We start from the raw sequence: 21,401 nt of genomic DNA, 5'->3' as shown, positions 1-21,401 counted from the left end.
TATTAAAAATAGACTGCTGGAGGCTGAAGCCGCCTAGAGAAAGCTGCTTGCTCCTAACATTACTGGAAAACTGCATTCTGCCTTAGAAGCCCTGGTATGCGACTGTCTGAAGAGTTTACAGTGAAGATTTAAAGGCCAAACAAAACTGTGATGATGATTGTAATTCTGCAAGGACTTTTGCACTGAAGTAGTTGTAGCTATGCATTTACTCATAAGTCGGCTCTATCAACCTAAATTTTTAAAAACTGTAGTCATTCTTGAGCAATATGTCTTCTCGAAGGCAGGAAAGGCCTACAGGGAATAATAACCACATCTGCCTCTGCCTCTGAGAGTCATATTTTATTGACTGTGCCTCCCTGACAGGAAACATCTGGGTGAAAGTGAAAAATGAGGCAGAGAGCCGGATTCTCAGAGCTGTGTAAGATGCCAGCCTCTCTTGTTTGTCTGATGTAAAAATTGGGTCCCTGGGCGTTGCAATGTGATTGGCTCCTTCCCTCTCGACTGACATGGACGTCTCCAGGTTCTTGGGTGGGAAGTTGCCCTGTCTCTTGTTTCTATTCAGAGAGTCACCATCACCCTTCGTTATTTGGGTGAATAAGTAAATGGCCCCATTTCTGCTGGGTTCTGTTGAATGGCAAGTGTTCTCAAAGGCCCCCATGTAAAGACTTAGTCCTCAGGGTGGCTGTATTGAGCGGAACTGTGGTCCTTGAAGGGCTAGGACCTGGGCAGGGAGAGGACTTTGGGTCATTGAGGCATGTCCTCAAAGGGATCTCTCTCTCTCTCTTTCTTCCTTCATTTCTCTTTCTTTCCTTCCATCTTTCTTTCTCTCTTTCCTTCATTTTGAGATATGACCATTTGATTCCACATGAACTCCTCTATAATGTGCCACCATCTGTCACCCCCACAGGAGGCCAAGCTAACAGTGCCATCTGAGCCTGGACTTTGAACATACGAAACTCTGAGCTACATTACTCTTTATAAGTTAGTCACTTTAAGTATTTTGTTGCATAATACAGCTATAATATTGGGTTGGATCCATGGCCTGGTCAGTGTTGGGCTTAGCCTTAGATTTTGAGTTGGAGACATCAGAAAATGTGGTGTATTATGGAAGTGACATGCAAAGGCCCAACAGCCTCCTTTCTCTCAATAACCAACTATGAAGTTCATTACCCAACATGTTTTTACCTGTTTAAAAATGTATTTGATTGAGGCAATAATAAAAGTAGGTCTTTTCTAAGGCCTAAATATACTTAGTACATCAATCTCTAAACCAACACCCCACACAAGGGATTGAACCCAGGGCCTCATATACACTACACAATCTACTGAGCTATCCCTCCAGCTATGATGAGTCTCCAAGAAGACGATTCACAGTATTTCACCAAATCATTTGATCATGCACCCTTTCATTCTCAATTATTTCAAGTCCTTTTCCTTGGTAGCTGTCTTAGTCAGCTTCCCATCACTGTAATAAAATACCTGAGGTATTCAACTTATAAAGAGAAAAGTTTTATTCTGTCTCTTATTTTTGTAGGACTCAGTTTATGATTAACTAGCTCTACTGCTTTGGGCATGGAGTTGGGCAACAATCATGACAGGAGTGTGTGGCAGAGTAAAACACTCATTACATGGCTGGGGAATAAAAGTGTGGAAGAAGGGGATGAGGCCCCACAAATCCTCTCAAGGCACCTCCCCCAATGACTTAAAGGCCTCCCACCTGGCCCCACCTCTTAGAGGCTCCATCATCACCCAGCGGTGCCTCTCTGGGGACCAATCCTTAAACAAATGGGCTGTAGAGAGATGTTCAAAATCCACATAGGCACAGGAGTGATTTATAGCTCAAACCTTTTATCACACCAGTACACTGTAGGTGTATTTCTGCTCAACACACACCTTGATTCTCAACTATGCCAAAGTTTGCCTGCCACTTTTGTAATAATTGTCACCATCTTAGGAGAGTCTCTAAAAGTTATTCCTATGGACCTAATGTTTTTCAAATGAGAAGAGTTTAGAGCAATACACAAATGTATAGATTCCACCATGTTCTTCCTCATCTAGATGAGTTACAAATTTTAAAAAAAAGCAAGCACCTCTCAGAGTCTCCAAGAGATCTCATTCTTTTTCTTCTGAGAAATACTAATTTAGCCTCAATTTTGTTTCATGAAAATAAATCTATTCATTTCCTGATCTATAGTAAAGTTTTACACAACCCCAGGATTACTTACCCATAGTCTTTGGCAAACAATCTAGCAAAAGGTTGTAAAAAATCTAAATAAACCTCCCAGTTGCCATTTTTAAAAAAACCATTTATCCTTTGGGAGGTGGAATGGAAGTTCTAGCAGGTTTACCAGGCAGAATTTTCCCTAACAAGACGAAACAAAACAAAAGGCTGTTTTCCCAGCCGTGCTCGGCCATCCTTTCACTGGTAAGTCACAATAACTTGTATGTCACTGCCAGAGTGCTAATGTGATGGTCTCTTCCTGAACTGTGATGGTGCAAGCCCATTTTCAGAGTATCCCTGGCAAGACTGAGCCTGAAACCAATGGAATCCTAAGTAAAAATATGCCATGATATAACGATGATTTTAAAGTAACTTCAAGTATCGTTGATGGAGGCAGCCTCATAGCCACATAATTAAAGACGATGCTGCTCAGAGCTTTTGATACACAGGTATCAAAAGACACAGGTAGAGAAGGGCATAGTTGCCCAGGTTCTAAAGGAAGAGGCCTCAGAATTCCAAGGGAAAGCAAGGCTTTATCTCAAGAATAGACTCTGCAGCTTGATGATAAAAGTCCAAGCGCTATTTACAAATTCAGAAAGGACTAGTTATGCTGATATTTCACAGCTGTTTCCAGGAAACTCACTCAGGTCCTCAGTTTCCCCAAGAGCCTGAGGCTGAGCATTCCTGAGCTGTCTTCTGATACCCTGCAATTCTGTGTCTTTATAACCTGTTTCCCCCTGTTTTTATATGTATACACATATGATTGTCCATAGAGAAAGCCAGCAATTTGCTACATCCTCTTAACATTTTATTGATGAAATTATTTCCTTTTTGTTTATTTTTTTATCATAGTCTTGTCATATGTTGTTGGTTAGAATAAGAGGGAATCTTGGTTCTTCATTTCTTCATCCGTCCATTTAGCAGCCATTATTGAGCACCTTCTATGTAGCTGGTATGGCAATGGTAAGGTAAAAGAATTTTACATCAATGCTGATGTAAAAGAAAAAGAAAATCTTGGCCCCTAGAGCATGTATCTAGCAGGATGGGACATACAAGAAACACAGTGAATAAGTAAACTCAATGGAAAGTTAATGCCACAGAGAAAACTAAATCAGAGGTAGGGTCTTTGGGGCCAGGTCCTTTGGCTCAGGGAAGCAGTGGCTGTGAGATGGTGACAGAGGGGACCAAGCAGAACATTTACACCCCAGGGGTGTTCCATGCTGGCATCAGCAGAATCATGCAGTGCACTTGTAAAACCTACAGGTTTTCACTCACCCTTAGACATTTTGATTCTAAAGGGGTCGGGGTGGCTGGGATTATGGATTTTACCAAGGTCATTCTGACCGAGCCACAGCGAGAACCAGTGACCAGAGACGAAAGGCAGCCTGCAGGCTAAAGCCCAGGGAAGCACCCAGGAACCAGCTGGTCGGAAGGAGGTTGTCAGGACACTCCTCTCAGGCAGGCTGCCCTCCGTCTTCCTTTACCCATCTTCCACAGACTAGACACCACTTCTGGTCACATTTTGCATCCTGTCTGCATCTTGGCTTGGAGTGACCTCCATGCTCAGAGCCCCAGACCTTGCTCTTCCTATGAAAAAGGGCAACTGACTTTGGAATGTGAAGACTCTCTTCTGACCAGGCTTTCCATGAGCAGGGTCTTCCTGTAGTTCCAGAAAGCCCAAGTGAGCCAGGTGTGGTGGCTCATGCCTGTAATCCTAGCACTTGGGAGGCTGAGGTGGGAGGATCGTTGCAAGTTCGGGACCAGCCTGGGCTACAAAGTGAGCTCAAGGCCAGCCTGAACTGCATAGCGAGACCCCATCTCAAAAAAGACAAAAAGAAAAGAAAAAGAAAAAAAGAAAAAAAAAGAAAGCCCAAGTGCACGGCTGAAAATTGAGCAATGACTCCTCCAGGAAGGTGTGCCTGCCTGCTCGGAGGCTGTGGGTCCCCTCCATGTGGTGAGTGAGGGAAACCTTCAGGTGTGTGATCCGTGAATCAAGAAGGACCCTCGTGTTTGCTTAGTATTTCACAAACATTATCTGCTTTCATTCTCCAGTTTCTTTTTATTTAAGCAGTAAGTAGTATCTTTGACATCTCTTTCCTCTTTTCTCTGGTTTCCATTTTGGGCTGCTGTTAATAAAATTTTCTTTGTAGGATTCACCTCTGCTCCTCCCTTAAATAAGGCTCTCCCCAGAATGCTGCACACTCTCTGGGTGGCCTTCTTGTGTCCTGAGGATGGTCATCTTCCTGTCTTGTCACAGCCAACTTCTTCCCCGTGGATCTCCTGAGATGGGGCCTTGGAAAACTTGAACTTTCCAAGTCTAAACTCTCCAGAAGTGGGGGGAAAGGTGACTACTTCTGTCTTCTAGAGTGGGATCCTTTCAGATGGAAATCCAGGAACCTAAATTCAACTTTTTAGGATAGTAAAATGACTTTGAGTAGCTTCAAGTTTATTGGTAGTGTACGTACCCCCAAAAGCCTCATGCACTCATAGATGGGGATTTTGAGAGGCAGCTGGATCGTAGATGCATGGTACTGGATTACAGGTGTGATACCTAAGTTGTTCCACCAACTGGTTTAGCATAGTTTTAGGGATAGATTATGTAAAGCCCACCCTCGGTGTGAGTAGCACACCCAAGAGGCCTGTAGTTTGGATGGAATAAAAAGGGTAATTAGACAGAAGAAAGGCTGCTATTTGCCACCATGCCATGGACTGTTCGTCCTCTGCCCTGCCCCTCTGCCATGCCATCCTGCCTGGGAGCCTGTCAACTACAAACTGTGAGCTAAAATGAACCTTTCCTCCTCTAACTTGTGGGCAACAGGTATTTTGTTCCAGCAATGAGAAAGTAAATGGCACCCCATCTTAGTGCTGTGAGCACCCTGCAGAAACTTTATTTTTTTCAACCAATTCATGTACGGAGGGATTGATTTCCAAATCAAGATCCTTAGAACCCAGGATCAGAAGCCTTGGGTTTGTTTTGGAACAGCTCTGTGCTACTTTCTGGAGTCTGCCTTGTGGGGTGCTAAAGAAATTCAGATCCTAATAAATCGGGTTCCTTTTAGCAAAGAACCAGAGCTCAAACTTATAAAACTTTTCTCCCCTACTTTTCTTCTCTTTTTTTTTCTTCTTAGTCCACAGTGATGCTCTTCGGACATCTGCAGAGCTGTATGGTCATTGCTGTGAGGCAGCACATTTGAGCGAGAGCTGTCAGCCCTGGGTTTACCCCCCTCCACTCCCCTTCCCCCAATCTTGGTATCTAAGCATGTTATGTTTCATGTACTTTGTCCATGTGGTTTAAATGGTGGCTTACAATTTTTAAAGGAGGCTCTCCTTCCCTTCCAACAAACACATTCATGAAGGACAGATAAATATGGAATGGGACCCCACTGCCACACGGGAGGCAGGCTACTTCCCCTCCTTGTTTCCTTGTGGGAAACTTCACTCGTGCTGGTTCTCAGCCCTGGCTTTCTATACGAATCACCTGGGAAGCTTTCCCAGCCTTCAAACCCAGGCTGCCCTCAAACCAAACCAATTTAATCTGTCTAGGCATGTGACCCAAGCAGGAATGGTTTTCCATGCACTGGTCTCCAGTGGGCCCCTGTGGCCAGGGACAGGTGGCTCCTGCTCACGCTCATCATATCAGATCAAGGCTAGGAACAGGAGTCCGAGCATGTGCACGCCGAGAGGCAGCCCTGCCGCCCTCTTCTGGGTGGAGTCTACCATTGTTTCACTCAGCTGAAGGATTTGCAAGCCTGCCTGACCTGGCGGAATCCCCATTTCTTACACAGGTTAAGGCAAGGAAGAAAGTAGGACAGAACCTGTTTTCATACCTCAGCTGATTCCAAACTGAGGCAGAAACTAGAAAACATAGCTTCTGAGCCTTTGGCTTTGCACAGGGGCTTCTCAACACCACTTCCTCTTGCCTCACCCTGCAGAGAGTCCCAGGGATGGTCCTAGGCGGCTTCAGAGCTCTATCTGAGAGTCCCTTGGAGGTCAGAGAAGAGATGCAAAGAGAATTTTGGAGCTGGATCGTAGTCCTGCTCTCCTGCTCACAGGCTGGAGTACTCTACTCACTCTCTTTGTGCCCCACTTTCCTTCTCCATAAAATGGGGATGACAAAAACACACCGTTTCATAGGGTTATGGCGAGGAATGTGTATTCCTGTAACTATGAAGCCTTTAGAGTGTGCCAGGCACACTCAGCTGAGTGTGTAACAAACTGAAATGGTCCTCTGCCAAGATCCAAAGCCTACGTATGGAAATGCCAATCAAAATCATCATGGGTGTTGGGTGTTGTTTCTCAGCAATAGGAAAACTGATTACTAGAGAAAATTCACATCATGTGACTGACTGTACATGAGCATGTGATTGAGAAGCCTTTGTAACTAGTTTATAGCAGGTATTTGGGAAAGGCTGGAAAAAGCCAAGGTGTGACAGTAGCCCATACCTGTAATTCGAACACTCAGGAGGCTGAGGCAGGAGGATTGCTAAGAGATCAAGGCCAGTCTGTGCTACATAGTGAGTTCAAGGCCAGCCTGGAGTACATAGCAATAGCCTCTCTCAAAGAAAAAAAAAAATGCTAGAAAAGCCCTAGAATGCTATGGCAGAGCTTGCTAAGTGAACTTGCTGAGTGATTCTGGTAAGAGTTCAGAGGACCAAAATGCTGATAGGAATCATACAGTAAAGGTTTCAGTAAAGAACAAGGACTTCATTAGCCATGGACTAGGGATGATGTGTGTTACACTGTTGCAAAAAATTTGTTTTGTGTGCTGGAGACTGAGATTAAGCATGGTGAATTAATCTTGCGGAGGAAATTCAAAGAAAGCCCAACACCCAGACTGTGCTATGGATACTGTTGGATGCTTTCAATCAGGTATATAGTGACAATTAGAGGCAAGACCCTGCCCATTGTGAGTTCAAGGGGCAACAGTGTAAACCTTTCATTTGAGAAGAGAGTCTATGGCTCTTGCTTTAAAATGGCCTAGGGAATTGGCTCCACAGGACCCGTTTCATAATGGTCAGCCAGCCAAGCACTGAGAGGCCACTGAAGCTGTGTTTCAAGGTGGTCTGGCTACTGTTCTAGCAGACGAGAGATCATGGCACTATCCATCTATTGCTGGTTTTACCCCGATTCAAAATATAAGAGTTGTAGGGTCAGGGAGATTTTTGTCCCCATATCAAGGGAATTCTGGGAGACCAGGCAAGGAGTCGCTGAGAGAGCAATGTGAAGCTGTGGCAATGAAGCTAAGGTGAAGTGCAGACTCCAGGGAGTTAGAGATGCCAAGGATGCAAATCGCCTGCTAAGGAAAGCTGCAGGCCATGAGCGGATCTAGCTCAAAGAGAGGCCATATGGCCACATGGTTGGTTGGAGTCATGAAAGCCCTTTGTAACTTACATTTCACTGCCTTGTACCTGGATGCTGGATACAAAGCTACAAGACTTAATGTTTTCCTTGCTGTACGTCAGTTTTGCTTTGGTCTCATTCTTTTCTATCCTTTATTCTTCTCTTTTGGAATAGTAATATATGCCAGGTGGCATTGTACCTTGGAAATTATGTAACTTATTTTCATTTTTACAGGGGCTTACAGTTGAGTCCCGAAAAATGGTGGAAATGTTGAGATTGTGTGGGAGGGATTATTGCAGTTTTGGTTGAACACAAGATAGTTGTTTTAGATGGAATTCTGGCTTGTGTTTATTTGGGAGTAAAATATGGTTTAAGGAAGTGTATTTTGATATCAAGTTCACAAGGGATTGGATATGATGGTGAAGTTTGGTTGTGTCAACTTCATTGGCCTGGTGACCACCCAGGGGATTGGTAGAGCACACTTTCTGGGTGTGTCTGGGTAAGTCATGGAGGTGCGGCCTTGGGTAGAATATCTGGTCCCTCATCCCTCGCTCTCTGGTACTCCTTTCCTGCTTGACTTCTTGGCAAGCATGAACTAATATTTTTGCTCCACTGTTCCCTTCTGCCGTGATATTACTGCTTTGGAGTCAGCCAACCATGAACTAGATCCCCTGAATCCATGAGCTAAATCAGACTTCTCTTTTAAGTTGTGGATACTAAGTATTTTGTTCCAGCAGTGAGCAATCTAATACACTATTTAAACACTCCATGTCACAAGGGCCCAAGTTCTCATACTTGAGTTATTAAAGAATTCAGAGCTATAGATATTAAAGCCAAACCAGCCTCTGAGGGAGCAGGACCTACCAGGCTCAGGCTCAAAACCTAGCAGTTGGGATCAGCTATTTGAGAAATTGGCTGAGAGGCAGTGCAAACACCCACTTTTAGATGCACAACTGGGAAGAAGTGGCCTGTTGCGTTGGAAAAGGAGAGAGCCCAGCCCTTAAAGAGCTGGTAGAATCTAGTGGACTCTTCTCTCCCTCTGACTTAGTCTCCAGAATTATCCTGGGTGTGACCGTCCACCTCCAGTTCTCCCAGAAGCATCCCCTTTCTTCATTCATGGCTGTGACCTTCCCTGTCTAAGACTGGATTCAACGCTCACTGTTGTTTGAAGTCATCCTCCACGTCCTCGCTGTGTAAAGTGTGTGTCACTCTTTAGAAACCGCATCTCCTGGGAGGTCATTTTCAGTGTGTGCTCAGGCCCTACCCCACATCTTCTGAATCAGAATCTGCATTTTAACAAGTTCTCCACAGGATCCATTATGCATGGAAGTCTGAGAAGCCTGTTCCAGTTTTCTCCTGGGGCCCCAAAGTGCCCTGAGCAGTGTCTAGGGACAGACCTGGAGGGCCATAAGTGCTGTTAACTCACAATTGATTTACCGGAGCGGGGACAGGAGGCTGGACACATGGCAGGCACTTTTGCATAATAGAGAAGTTGAGGACCCCTGAAGAAAGGCCATTTTGATGTGCTGCTGGAAAAGTAATGGCGGCAGGCTGGCTGTCCATCACGACTGGGAGACAGAAGCCTGTTTCCAGTGGGAAAAGAGCCTGCATTTCCTTGGCCTTACCTCGTTCAGCTTTTCAGGACTGAAAACGGAAGTCAGGACGCCTCTGACCTCTTCCCATCTTTTGTCACGCAAGAGGAGAATGCTGTTGGCTACTGGCTTGGGCTCCAGACCTGATGCCTGATGGAAAACAATGAGCAAAAGGTCAGGACACAGGGAGCCAAAGCCACCTGGGTGGCAGTGCAAGTTCACAATAGACACCTTGGTTAAAGGCCACCAGTGAGCGGAACACAGGAGATTTCTTTTGCAAGGACACAGATGCCCATGGACGATGACCTAAGAGTCATAACAGAGGCACAGGAGGAGCAGATGGTTGTGCTCTGCGGCCCGATTCTGCCCCGCGGCAGTGTGGTCGTCGCCATGGAAACAATTCAGAGGCCCCTGTATGCTGTGCAGCCACACCCCCAAGGCAGGGTCCTCTGAGGACAAACAAGACCGTCTTCCTGAAGATGGCCTGAAGACTGGCCTGAAGATGGCCCTCAGTGGGATGGAGCTTCACATCTGAACTTGCAGCAAGGGGTTCAGTGATTGGTAGGGTTGGCCCAGAGTTGATAGACTCAGGGTCCAGGTCTTTGGGATGTGGGTGGGGAGAAAAGGGAGAGGAGAAGGGAGAGACAGCCAGTGGTGTGTCCCGGAGCACATCTGGCAAGAGCACGCCTGCCACTGTTCCTGTGTTCTGTCACTCATTCATTTTTCTCAGCCAGCAGACATCTGTTGAATGCCTAACGTATGTGCTGTAGGCTGAACCGTGTCTCCCCAGAACTTCATAAAGTTATAACCCCAGAACCTCAGTTTGTGACTCTATTTGGATATAGGGCCTTGAAAAAAAGGTAATTGAAGGGAATAAAGCAATTCAGATTAACCCTAATCCAACATGGCTAGTGTTCCTCATAAGAAAAAGATAATTAGGACAGACATGCACAGACAGAAGACCGTATGAAGCGACAGAGAGAAGGAGGTCATCCAGAAGTCAAGGAGAGAGGCCACAGGTGACATCAACCCTGCACGTCCTTGTCTCAGACCTCCAGCCTCCAGAATTGTGACAGAGTGGATTTCAGCTGAGTAAGTCCCCATGTCTGTGGTACTCACGCAGCCCTAGTAAGCTCAGATGAGGTCCAGGAAGTTGGTTATAAAATCTCAAATGAAAAGACTTCGGCTTGTCTCTCAGGGGGTTAGCAGTCCAGCGCGGATGCCGAGAATAAGCTCAAAAATTAGATGTGACTGTTTTTTGAGAAAGTGAACATTATGAAGAGGAAGAGGGCATGGTGGTCACAGAGGGGGATGACACAGCAGGAAGCGTCTCTGGGGAGCCACCACACCAAGGACTCAGCACTCCCCTCAACCCTTCATCCCAGGCCATGCCATCCTTGCTAAAACCAGCTCCCCCCCCAAGTGGCTGTAATGGAGCCCACAGTGCATCAGGGTGGCCTGCAGCCCAGAGCCCCTGGGGAGGTGGAAGCAGAGAGGTTACAGGACCAAGCCCTTCTCAGAAGCACGTGTGATGATGGTTACCCTCTTTCTTCTCACTGTTTTAATTATAGTTGAAACATGAAGCCAGCCATCATAATGCAAAAGCCTTGCAGAAATTCCTATTTAGAGGAAAATTATAATTTCCTGATAAAATATGAACACTCAAAATAAGCCATAAAATATAACTGCTAAGTATCTAGAGGATTTAATTATATATTAGAACCAAGTTGCTGGGATATTTTTCTGCAGAGGAATACCTCTATATTTAGAATGAGATTCTTTAGGAGCACATGGCCACTAAATTATGGGTTCGTAGAATTTTTGGAACATAATCTGTTTGTTTAGGTTCCAGAGTCAAAGGAGGAAATCATACATTATGTGTATTTATAGAGTAGCAGAGCCCTGGCCTGGGCCACACTGCAAAGGCATTTCACTGGGGGAAAGCAGGAGGAAGGTTTATGTGGTATTGAAGAGGCAGAATGAGTTAGAGATAAGAATCAAGATTGATTGGATTTGGATCCATCGGTAACACCTGAGGACCGCTGCTATTTTAACCTTGAGCCTGAAGCACAAATCTCACCTCCTCCATATCACAACCCTCAGCTCTCTCTCCCACTCACCTGCCTTATACCCTCTCTCCCTTCCCTTCCTGCAATTCTGTGGGACTCACCCATCGTTAGGTGGCAAAGTCTGGGGGCCATGGCTATAGCCACATCTTGTTTCTAGATGCTTTATTAGGGGAAAAGCAGCAATTTGAGTTGCTGAAAGGGCACTAAATAATGCAATATATGAAATAGTCTTTCGATTTTAGACTGTTTAACTGGAAAAGAGATTGGGGAGATCAGTCAGTGGTTCTTGTTGGTACTATGCTCAATAAATATTTATGGAATGCGTATTCCAGTACATGAAAGGAGTTTAGGTTATTTTTATAATCCAGAGGGGTAGAATCGGGTTTAGCAGTAGAAGCTTGGGGGAAACTGAGTTTATCTCAAGGAGAACTGTCCTTCTGGTCAGTGAGCATCACCAGGTCCTGGCTACCACGTTTTAGTAATATTGTGTAGGAAGTGTGGGCATTTGGTCTAGGCTGCCTTCTAGAACTTTTCCAATCCAGACACTTTATCTCCAGAAGACTATACTGGATATTTTTGAAAATTAGCTTGTTTACACATAGTTTTTTAAAATGGTAGCATTTTAACATAAATAAATGTTACCATCCTAACCATTTTTTCATGTACAATTTGGTGGGTAAAGTACCTTTACTTGTATGGCCATCTCTACCATCTGTCTACAGAGCTCTTGCTATCTTGCAAAGCTGAAACTGTACCCCTGTGACTGTACCAGGCGACAAGCCCACCCTCCTCCCCAGCCCTGTCTATGCATACTCATTGAAAAAATTTATTACAGACCAGGACCAGGAATGAACTGGTACATGTGACAGAGGCAGTGTAAGTGCCAGGCTGGGTGGAGACTCAGGTCTTGGGGAAGGAAGCCCAGGGACACAGAGCTTTCTAGATTCTTGCCTTGTGGCCTAGCTGTGTGTGCTCAGCAAAGGCACTTCCAGTCTCTCCGTGGCCACACTTTCCCAAAGAGCACACCGGGCCCTGTCAGAAAATCAGTGGAGTGAGTAGCCACCAACGCTTTCCAAAGCAAAGAAAGAGAAACAAGAAATATTGTAGAACAGAATAGAAAACATACAGAAGTGCTTCATAAAGAAAGAGCCTATATTTTATTGTTGCTAAACATATTCAGGACATGTGCATGAGTGTGTGCGTGTGTCTTCTGTGTCAACATGAGAAATGTATTTCTTAAATTATGGTCAAAAAATGTCTGAAAAATCTATTGTCACTTAGACCCCAAACCTGAGAGTTATCTTCTCTCTCAACCAAAATCTGATCAGTTGCAACTCTGAAGTCTCTTTGATCAGCCCACTCTCTCTGTCCTGTGGCCACCCCCGTGGCAGAGGTCACCACTGTCTCAGCCCCCAGCTGGTCTCTTGGCCTTCAGCTTTGTTACACCGGTCCACGCTCTGTCTGTGGCCAGTGGGAATCCCGTGGAGGCGGAGTGTGGAATGAATGGTGGGTACCAGGGGCTGAGGAAGCGGGGAGGAGGGAGACAGGGAGGTTGATCTAGTTGCTGCGGTCCAGGTAGATGAGAGCAAGATGCTCTGGTGTGCCACTGCATGCAGGGCGACAACTGTGATGGACTGTGTATCTCAGAAAACTGGAAGGAAAGAATAATTTCACCAAGAAAAGTGGTAAATGAGGAAAGGGCTATGTTTAGCCTTTTAAACATTAATAGTGTATACCTGGATCAGAATACCACATGGTACCTCATTATTGTATGTAAAATTTCTCTATCTATCTATCTATCTATCTGTCTATCTGTCTATCTATCTATCTATCTATGAAGCATATCTAGCTCTGTCCAACTTGGTTGCCAAGTCCTGGCTTTTGCCAAGCCTCAGCATTTCTGATCACAACATGGAGCCAAAGAGATCTTTAACTTTCAGGGCCTTATAGTCCTAGTCAGAAGACATAGCAGGGAGCTTTCTGGAAGACCAGGCTGTCCTTTCTCCTCCCAACGGGGGCAGGTAATGCAGTGATAAGAGAATGGCCTCCAGAGACAGAGCCTTGAATTCAAGTCTTGGCCCTGGAACTATCTTTCTGGGCCTCAGTTTCCCAGTCTACAGCTGGAGGTACCCTGTAATGCTACCCTGCTCCTCTCTTATATGGAGGATTTCCTGGGTGACTCCTGTGTGGTAGGCCCTGAGCAGGTGCCTAGGGCACTGCTGTCAACAAAGCCCCCGTCCTCCCTGATTCTGGTGGAGAAGGCAGACAAGAGTAAGCAGCAGACTTTGGAGCGTGGTAGGGAGAAACGGTCCCCAGTCCACCCTGACCCTGGGTGGGAGGAATTTGGGCAAGTCCTTTCCAGATCTGGGAGTCAAGTTCCAGGTGAGGGAACCACTGCGGCAGAGATGCGGGGTCTGAGGACGCTCAAGGGCAGGGCGTGGAGGGAGTGGGTGACCCACAGAGGTCCAGGAAGGTGGCAGGAAGGGCATGTGCATGGTGGCCTGTGTGGCCCGGTGAGTGGTGGGAGGGAGGAGACAGGAGTCAAGGGCGACTCCAAGAGTTTCTACAGAACAACCGGGATGACGAGCAGGGCTGATGCGCTTAAAGGGTGCGGGCTGTCGCTGAGCTGCTGTTCTGCCGGTTCCCTGACCCTGCAATCTCCTCTCGGCTGCGTCCTTCTCCCAAGCCGGGTCTCTCCGCCACTCAGACCCTCTTTCTCCTTTGTCTGCCAGCTCCTGTTCACCTTACAGAATGCAGCTCGGAAAACGCTGCTTTGGGAAAGCCTGCCGCCTGGATCTCACTCCAGTCCGCTGCTTAAATAACAACTTTCTCCATTCTCAAAAGACTTTTTAAAAAAGCGATTATTAGGCATCAGTGCAAGTTCACTGACAGCGAGGAATGCCAACCTAACCGCATTCTTTCTACTCTCATAGAGAGACAGAGCTATCGACGTGGGAAACAAAACATTTTATGACTTCCAAGAACAGTGTTCAGGGGAGGAGAGGAAATAACGGGTGGATAAATAATTCTGTTGGTGGCTTCATGGCAGGTAGAGCAACCCAAAAACACAACAGCAATCTGGAACTAAATGGAAAACCCCAGACTTCTCCACTTAGCTCAGTCCAATGAACATTTCATTTGTTATTTTAATAATAAAGTACTTTTTACAGGAATCACAGATGAGAAGATTCATGTTGTAGGATTATAATTTATGTAACATTAAAGAGGATCATCTCATGAATCAGTCTGAGCTGATTCCAGAGTCTGATAAAGCACCCAGACCTGATGGCTCATATCTGTAATCCCAGCACTTGAGAGGCTGAGTCAGGAGCGTGACTGCAAGTTTGGGGCCACCCTGATCTACATAGTGAGACCCTGTCTCAAAAAACCAAGGGAGTGGGGGAGAAAGAAAGCAAGAAAAGAAAAAAAAAGTCTGACAAAAACTTATAAGAAACATTACAGGTCAAAATTTCTCATGAACATAGATGCAAAAAATTTTAAATATTGACTGACATAATCCAATAATATGCTAAAAACATAATTCATTAAGACCAATTAGAATAACTAGGAATAAGTCTGGAAGCAACCAATGTAATTTGCTGCACTCACAGATTAAAACAGAAAAAATATATATAATCGCAACAGATGTAGAAAAAATGTTTGATAAAATTCAATACCCATTCGTGGTCACAGCTGGTTTGTTTTTTGTTTTTGTACCAGAACGGGTACCCATGACCTTGTGCTTGCTAGGCAGGCACTCACAGCGCTAGGTTAAATCCCAGCCCTATGGTAACAGCTCTTTTTGGACTCTGAATATAAAGAAACTTCTGACATTTACAAAAAGCCTTTAGCTAACATCATGCTCAATAATGAAACATATAACACTCCTCAAGGTTGGAAACAAGACACTTACGTCCACTGCTACACTTTTCTTTGACATTATAGAGAGTACAAAAGGCAAGAAAAAGACATGAAATATGTAAAAATGACATGAAAGAAATAAAACTATTATAGATGACATCATTGTACAACATAGAAAATCTAAGTATCTACATAAACTATTAGAATTAATATTGAGGTTAGTAAGACTATTGAGTACAACTTCAGTGTACAAAACACTTTTACTTCTATATAAAATTAGAAAATGAAATTAAACAATAATTTATAATAATTATCATATACCTAGGAACATCAGCTGGGGATGTAGCTCAGCAGCACAGTGCCTGCCTGGTAAGCGCGAGGTCATGAGTTTAATTTCCAGTGCTAAACAAGAACAAAAACAAAAAACCCTAGGAACATACATAACAAAGGATCTCTAGGATACATAACATACAAGATCTCTATACTGAGACTCTGACAAATTAAGAGAAGATTTAGATGAGTACAGATTCTACATTTGTGGGTTTTAAAACTCAATAGTGTTATGATGTCAATTCTTCAAAAAGTGGCAAAGCTGATTTACAAATAAATACTTTGAATCAAAGAACCTGGAGCTTCTGCTGCCATCTTTGGAGACTGCAAAGCTATAATACTTAAGACAATGTGATGTCGAAAGAAGCATAAACACATTAGCTAACAACACAAAATAGGATCCAGAAATAAATTCACACACATGACTTGTGACAAAGATGCTGTTAAATTTGGTAGGGGGTGGGTGGTCTTTTCAACAAATGATACCAGGACAGAAACTCACGCCTTACTTTGTATACAAAAGCTAATTGGAGATGGTCATGGCCCAAAAGTGAAAGGTACAACAAATAAGACTTGTACCTTAAGAGAATGTCTCTGTAGCCTTAGAGATAGGAAAGCTTACTTACACAGAGTAACAAAAGCATTACCAAAAGACAAGATTTTGGTCAACTGGATTTTATTATCGAAAAATATCATTTAGAAAGTAAGCAAGGGAAGATACTCACAATGCATTTATCTGATGGAAAACTTAGAACATATTAGAATGACAGTGAATCAATCAGAAAGAGGCAAAGCTTAGCTAGGCACGAAGAAGGGCATCCAGTGGAAATATGAAGAAGTACTCAACAGCATCGCTCATCAGACAAACCCAAATTAAAACCCCAGTGAGGTGCCATTACTGCCTAGCCACCAGAACACAGTGAAACGCAATGACCAGGTGAAATGAGCTGGGGGGCAAAGTCACCAGAACTCATCAGCACTGGACAGAGTACTGTGCTGGGCAACCTTCTCAGTCTGTACACAAGCCAGTCGTGTGCGGGGCTTTGTGTATAACCTAGCAAGGAACATGCTCAAAACTGAACTTTCTTCAGAGGTCCATAGCATCTGAATCCACAATAGCAAAAACCCGGGAACAATATGTCTTGGTTACTTCTCTCTCACTGTTGAGACAAAATACCTGACACCCAAAGTAAAGCAAGGAAAGGTGTATTTAGCTTACAGTTTGGGGAGGTTTCAGTTCATATGCAGCTGGCTCCAGGGTAGGGCGGATGGCTGAGGGGCAGCCAATCATGGTAGCCACAAGTGACAAGAGGGAAAAAGGTAAAAATGGAAATGCATTCTTCCTTTCCAGATATTTTTGTTCTTTGTTTTTGTAGTACTGGATATTGAACCAAGGGTGCTCTACCATTGAGCTGTATCTCTAACTCTTTGTATTTTTTTCTTTTGAGATGGAATCTTGCTAAATTCTCCCAGACTGGCCTTGAACTTTCAATCTTTCTGCCTCAGCCGCCCCAGTAGCTGAGATTATAGGCACATGCCTCCATGTCTGGCCCTGTAGCCAGTATTTTTGCTTTGTTTTGCAGAACTTCAGATGGAACCCAGGGCCTGACACATGCTGGGCAAGAGCTCTACCACTGAGCCACACCCCCTACCCCTAGACTGGTCTCCATTCATGCTCCATCTTCTGAGCTGCTCGGCTGTCATCCTTCGGTGACCATTGCCTCTGACGTGCATGAGGGAATTGCTCTTTAGCGTTCAGGGGTTCACGTTAATGTCCTTGGCTTTGGTTGATCTCCCTGGCTTCCTCGGCATCCCGAGCCCAAGCTTCCCTTGTCTAACTTGGCACCCTCCCATCCTGTGAGCCTGCCTTCTCCTTCACAGGGTGGCCCTTTGGAGTCGCCCTGGAAGAGGCAGGAAAGGGGAGGAGAGGGGAATACGGGAAAGGCCCTGGACGGGGCGGAGCAGAGGTTGGGGCAGCTGTAGCTGGAGAGGAGGGGACCGAAGGCCCAGCAGCAGAGGCCCCTGTTTAGACTTGTCCTGCTCTGAACAGCCGTGCCCTGGGCATGTAGGGTGAGGGATGTCTAGCAAGATGTGGAAAGATGTGAGTCTGTGGAAAGTGCAGTGGGCAGCTGCCCTCGGCATCCACAAGCAGATGGCTGCCACCTCCCATGGGCACTGGCCAAGGCTGAGGGAAGCTGGGACCTGGCTGTTGAGCCTCATCAGCTGTTTTCTGTTTGTACTTTCCAAGTTCAGCTTCGAGGGGTGTCTGTTTGTTATGAGTTGGGAATGTTTATGGGGCCCTACTGCTGGGAGTCAGGCCAGATCCATGGAGACAAAGAACACAATCTGGGCCTTTGAGGAGCTTGCAGTTCGTTTGGGTGGGTGGGTGGGAGGGGTGTTTGTAACATACTTTGACACTTGCTTCCAGCTCACAAAGTGCTTCTCACCTTATTCTGTCAACTCCGATTATTTCCCCCTAATTAGCAAACAGTGCCCTGATCAACAGCAGGGGCCTAGCTGTGGCTTCATGGTTCAAATGCTAAGATGCCTTTGGACAAATGAACATGGTTCTCCTTTCAGTTAAAGTCTCTTAAACCAGATGTGGTGGTGCACAACTGTGATCCCGGCACTCCCAGAGGCCGAGGCAGGAGGACACTGTAAGCTTGAGCCCAACCTCAGTAACTCAGTGACTTATTAAGATCCTATCTCAAAATTAGTAAAACAAAACGGGCCAGGGATTTAGGTCAGTATCAACACTTTGGATTCAATCCTCAGTACTGGAAAAAAAAAATCTCTTTATAAAAAAGTTTTAACTGCTTAGACTTAGGTCAGCTAAGAATAAATTTAAAACTGAGAATCACAGTCCCAAAGAATATGTTATTAAACAAAAGCCACCCCTGGGCATCCTGTGCTAGGTGAAGAGGATGACCATGTATTGAGAGCTTCTCGCGGGCTAAACTCATGATTCTCAGCTGACATTGGCCATGGCTCCCCAGGGAGCTGCATCTTTCTTTGAAAGAGTGCAGGGGACATGAGACCCTTTTGTGGTTGTGATGTGAGTACTGCCGACTCCCTTGGGAGTAAGTACGTTCAGAAGCCTGTAAAAATGTCAGCAGCACATTGTACGCCGTGATGGAGGAAGGGCTGAGCCTGGGGAGCTCATAGTCTGATTGCCACAAACCCTCGTGCAGAGGATGCTCCTCCATGGTGGCCTCTCCCTCACCTGGGTGCAGCGAGCCTCTGGTGCTGCTCCCCAGTAGAGGCAAATCAGTTAAACTGCACTGAATTACCCCAGAGTCTATGCTTGAGGTCATAGGTAGCGTATGGGTTGCTCTCTGGCTGTACCAAGTAGGGCTTGAACCAAGTAGGGCTTATATCTTAGTGCTTTGAGTTAGTAAAGATGTTCCCTTTACTAAAAATAAATTTTTAAAAATACTAGAAGTATTTTGACTGGGACCAAAGGGACAGCGCTGAGGGAGGGTGTAAGGTGTGTCTACTGCTCAAAAGAGTCAGTTCGGGTCTCAGCAGAGTCCTCATCAGGGCAGTGTTAGAGGAACCAGGGTCCCCTTTATATGGTCCCTGCCACGCTTGGCTGGGAAGATACCATTTCTGCAGGGACCTGAGAGAGAGCTTGTTCCTGGGTTTGAAGCACAAAATGGCCCTGTAGGTAGCTGGTGGGACTCTGTATACCCAGTTGGCTGACTGCACATGACTGGGGAACAGACCTTAGTGATTAGGTAAGCCAGATTTAAGCTTTACACAGGAAGAGATTGAAGCTCAGAGAGGGTGATGGACTAGCTCAAGGTCACACAGCTACTACTAAGTAACAAATGTGGAATTTGATTTCATTCCTTTAATTTTACGTCAAGGCCTTTTACCACATTGCTGTTCTATGGCTTAGAAGAGAGGCACAAATGGAAAGAAAAGAGATGTTATTAAAAAAAAAAGGATTGGGCCAGGAAGGAGTGAGGGTCAGAACTTGCTGGTCTGGTGACTTGAATTCCATAGATTGTTCTAGAACACAACCATGGTGAGACTGGAATCACATCTGTGGCTTATTTATTATTCTCAACCCAAAATTATTTCTGCTTCCACTTCCAGAAAACTTAGGCCAAGAACATACAAGAATGAAATTTTACTTCCTTTTTTAAAAAAAAATATGTAAAGGATTGTGTCTTGCTAAACTGAGTCTAGGAAGATACAGAAATATAAGATTTCATACAAGATTTTGAAATTAAAAAAAAATTCTGCAAGGCAGAGCCAGAGCATCTGAGCTCGGTATCAATACCACTTAGTGCTGTTTGGTCCTACCTTCAAGGCTTCTCAAGCACTTAGTTCCTAGAGTTGGTAAAGTTCAAATGTATCTGTCACACCAAAAACTTGGAGCTAAGTGTGTTTTACAGATCAAATCCAAATCCATCAGACTCCTCCAGGGCTGACTGTGCAGACAGGAGGAGGTCAGGTGGAAGGAAAGGCCCACAGGGCAGACACAGGTGCCCCACCTTGGCTGTCACCAGGACCAACAAGCCATCCATCCTTGGACAAAAAGCTTCCAGGTCAGGCTGGAGGATTTCTTGTGCATCGGAAAATGTTCCCCAAGAAACAGACCCGCTCAAAGGACGTCAGGCCAATGAAGTTCCGCCATGTTTTTTCAAGGTTCCCTCTTCTCTGTGGTCTGGAACTGCCTCACTCTGACCTGGCCTAAACGTGGGTCAGCCCTTTTCAGGAGATGCACTGGTAACAAAAACTTTGTGAGGTTGACCAAAGTGACAGGAACTCCCCTAGTCACGCATAACTCCTTTCGGAGCGCACATCTTATTGTACACATTTGAGGGCCTGACTACTTTCATTTCCTCGCCGTTTCATTTAGGGGAAAGAGGACCAGGAACTCCAGGTGCACAGGGTTTCAGAAGCACTGGTGCAAGAAGCCAGTTACAGGTTCAGGGATAAGTTAGAGGGGGACAATTTTATGGTAAAGCTGCCAACGCCTCTGTTCTGTGTGGTGCCCACGGGCAGCCCCCCAAAGCCCTCGCACAGGTGTGAGTGATCCTCCTGTAGCTGTCAGTGGAGCCTCCTGGGCCTGTGGACTCTCTGAGGACTCCGAGTTCTCCTGTAGAAAAGTGTGTTGCTGCAGGCACCAAGGGTGCTGAGGTTTCCAGAGATTAATTTCTCCTCCCGAAGGCCAAGGGGTTATGCGTTCATGGTGACTCATCCTTATGGTTTGCACAGTCATTTGGTGAGTGGATGAAGCAGCCCTTTGAGAGGCTAAACCCAGGGCAGCCAAGTCCCTGAGGTTTAAGGCTGTGATAAAACCACTCACCAAATTCATCACATGGTTTGAGCTTGAGTCAACTTTGTGGCTTGACCTGTGCCTGGAGAGGTGACCTCTGAGGTGCTTGAGAAGACCTGAAGACGGGTACCCAGCCCACCACCCCCACACAGCTGCCGTTTCTTCCACTTCAAATCCACATCCAAGCAGCGGGGCTGGCAGCCAGCATGACTGTGGCCAGGCTGGCCTTCCTGGACCAGAACTCCTAGCTCCCAGGTAGCAAGATTCGTGATCTGAGGCCTATATCTCCTCCATATCGCCATCCCAACCACATGAAGCAAAGAGATGGCGTGAGGAACAGCCTACCCCTTATCACCCTCTCCACGGCTTCCCCAACTCCAGACCTTGATGGAAGGCCAAGACTAAGAAATTCTACCACTGGTCATGGCCATTTCTGCTGAGTCACAGGGACTCTGCTCCAATTTCCACAGATTAAAAAAAAAAAAAAAGCCACATGCCTGGCATGATGACACACACCTATATTTCTGTACTTGAGAGGCTGAGGCAGGAGGGTCACTATGAGTTCAAGGCCAGCCTGGGTTACAAAGTAAGTTTAAAACCAGCCTGAACTACATAGGGAACCATGTCTCAAAAAGACAAAAGACAAAAACAAAACAAAACAAAAACACCCTTAGGACTTTATTGAGTATCTCATAGCA

The 21,401-nt window shown here is 45.5% G+C and overlaps 1 protein-coding gene across 4 annotated transcripts in view; it reads right to left on the bottom strand.

Annotated features, from left to right (window-relative positions):
• Tbxas1 (thromboxane A synthase 1) overlaps window positions 1-21,401 on the bottom strand; it is a 158,049-nt gene that overhangs the window by 68,248 nt on the left and 68,400 nt on the right. For all 4 annotated transcript variants that reach the window (XM_063249598.1, XM_063249597.1, XM_063249599.1 and 1 more), the window contains exon 5: window positions 9,187-9,303. In XM_063249598.1, the coding sequence (XP_063105668.1) occupies window positions 9,187-9,303 (117 nt within the window). The remainder of the gene's footprint in view (window positions 1-9,186; window positions 9,304-21,401) is intronic.

This window comes from Cavia porcellus, unplaced genomic scaffold (genome assembly GCF_034190915.1).
Source record: "Cavia porcellus strain 051 isolate PalLab524CR breed Dunkin Hartley unplaced genomic scaffold, mCavPor4.1 scaffold_6, whole genome shotgun sequence".
NCBI lineage: Eukaryota > Metazoa > Chordata > Mammalia > Rodentia > Caviidae > Cavia > Cavia porcellus.
The sequence above is the reverse complement of the archived record's forward strand: the minus strand, read 5'-3'. Positions and strand labels throughout refer to the sequence as shown.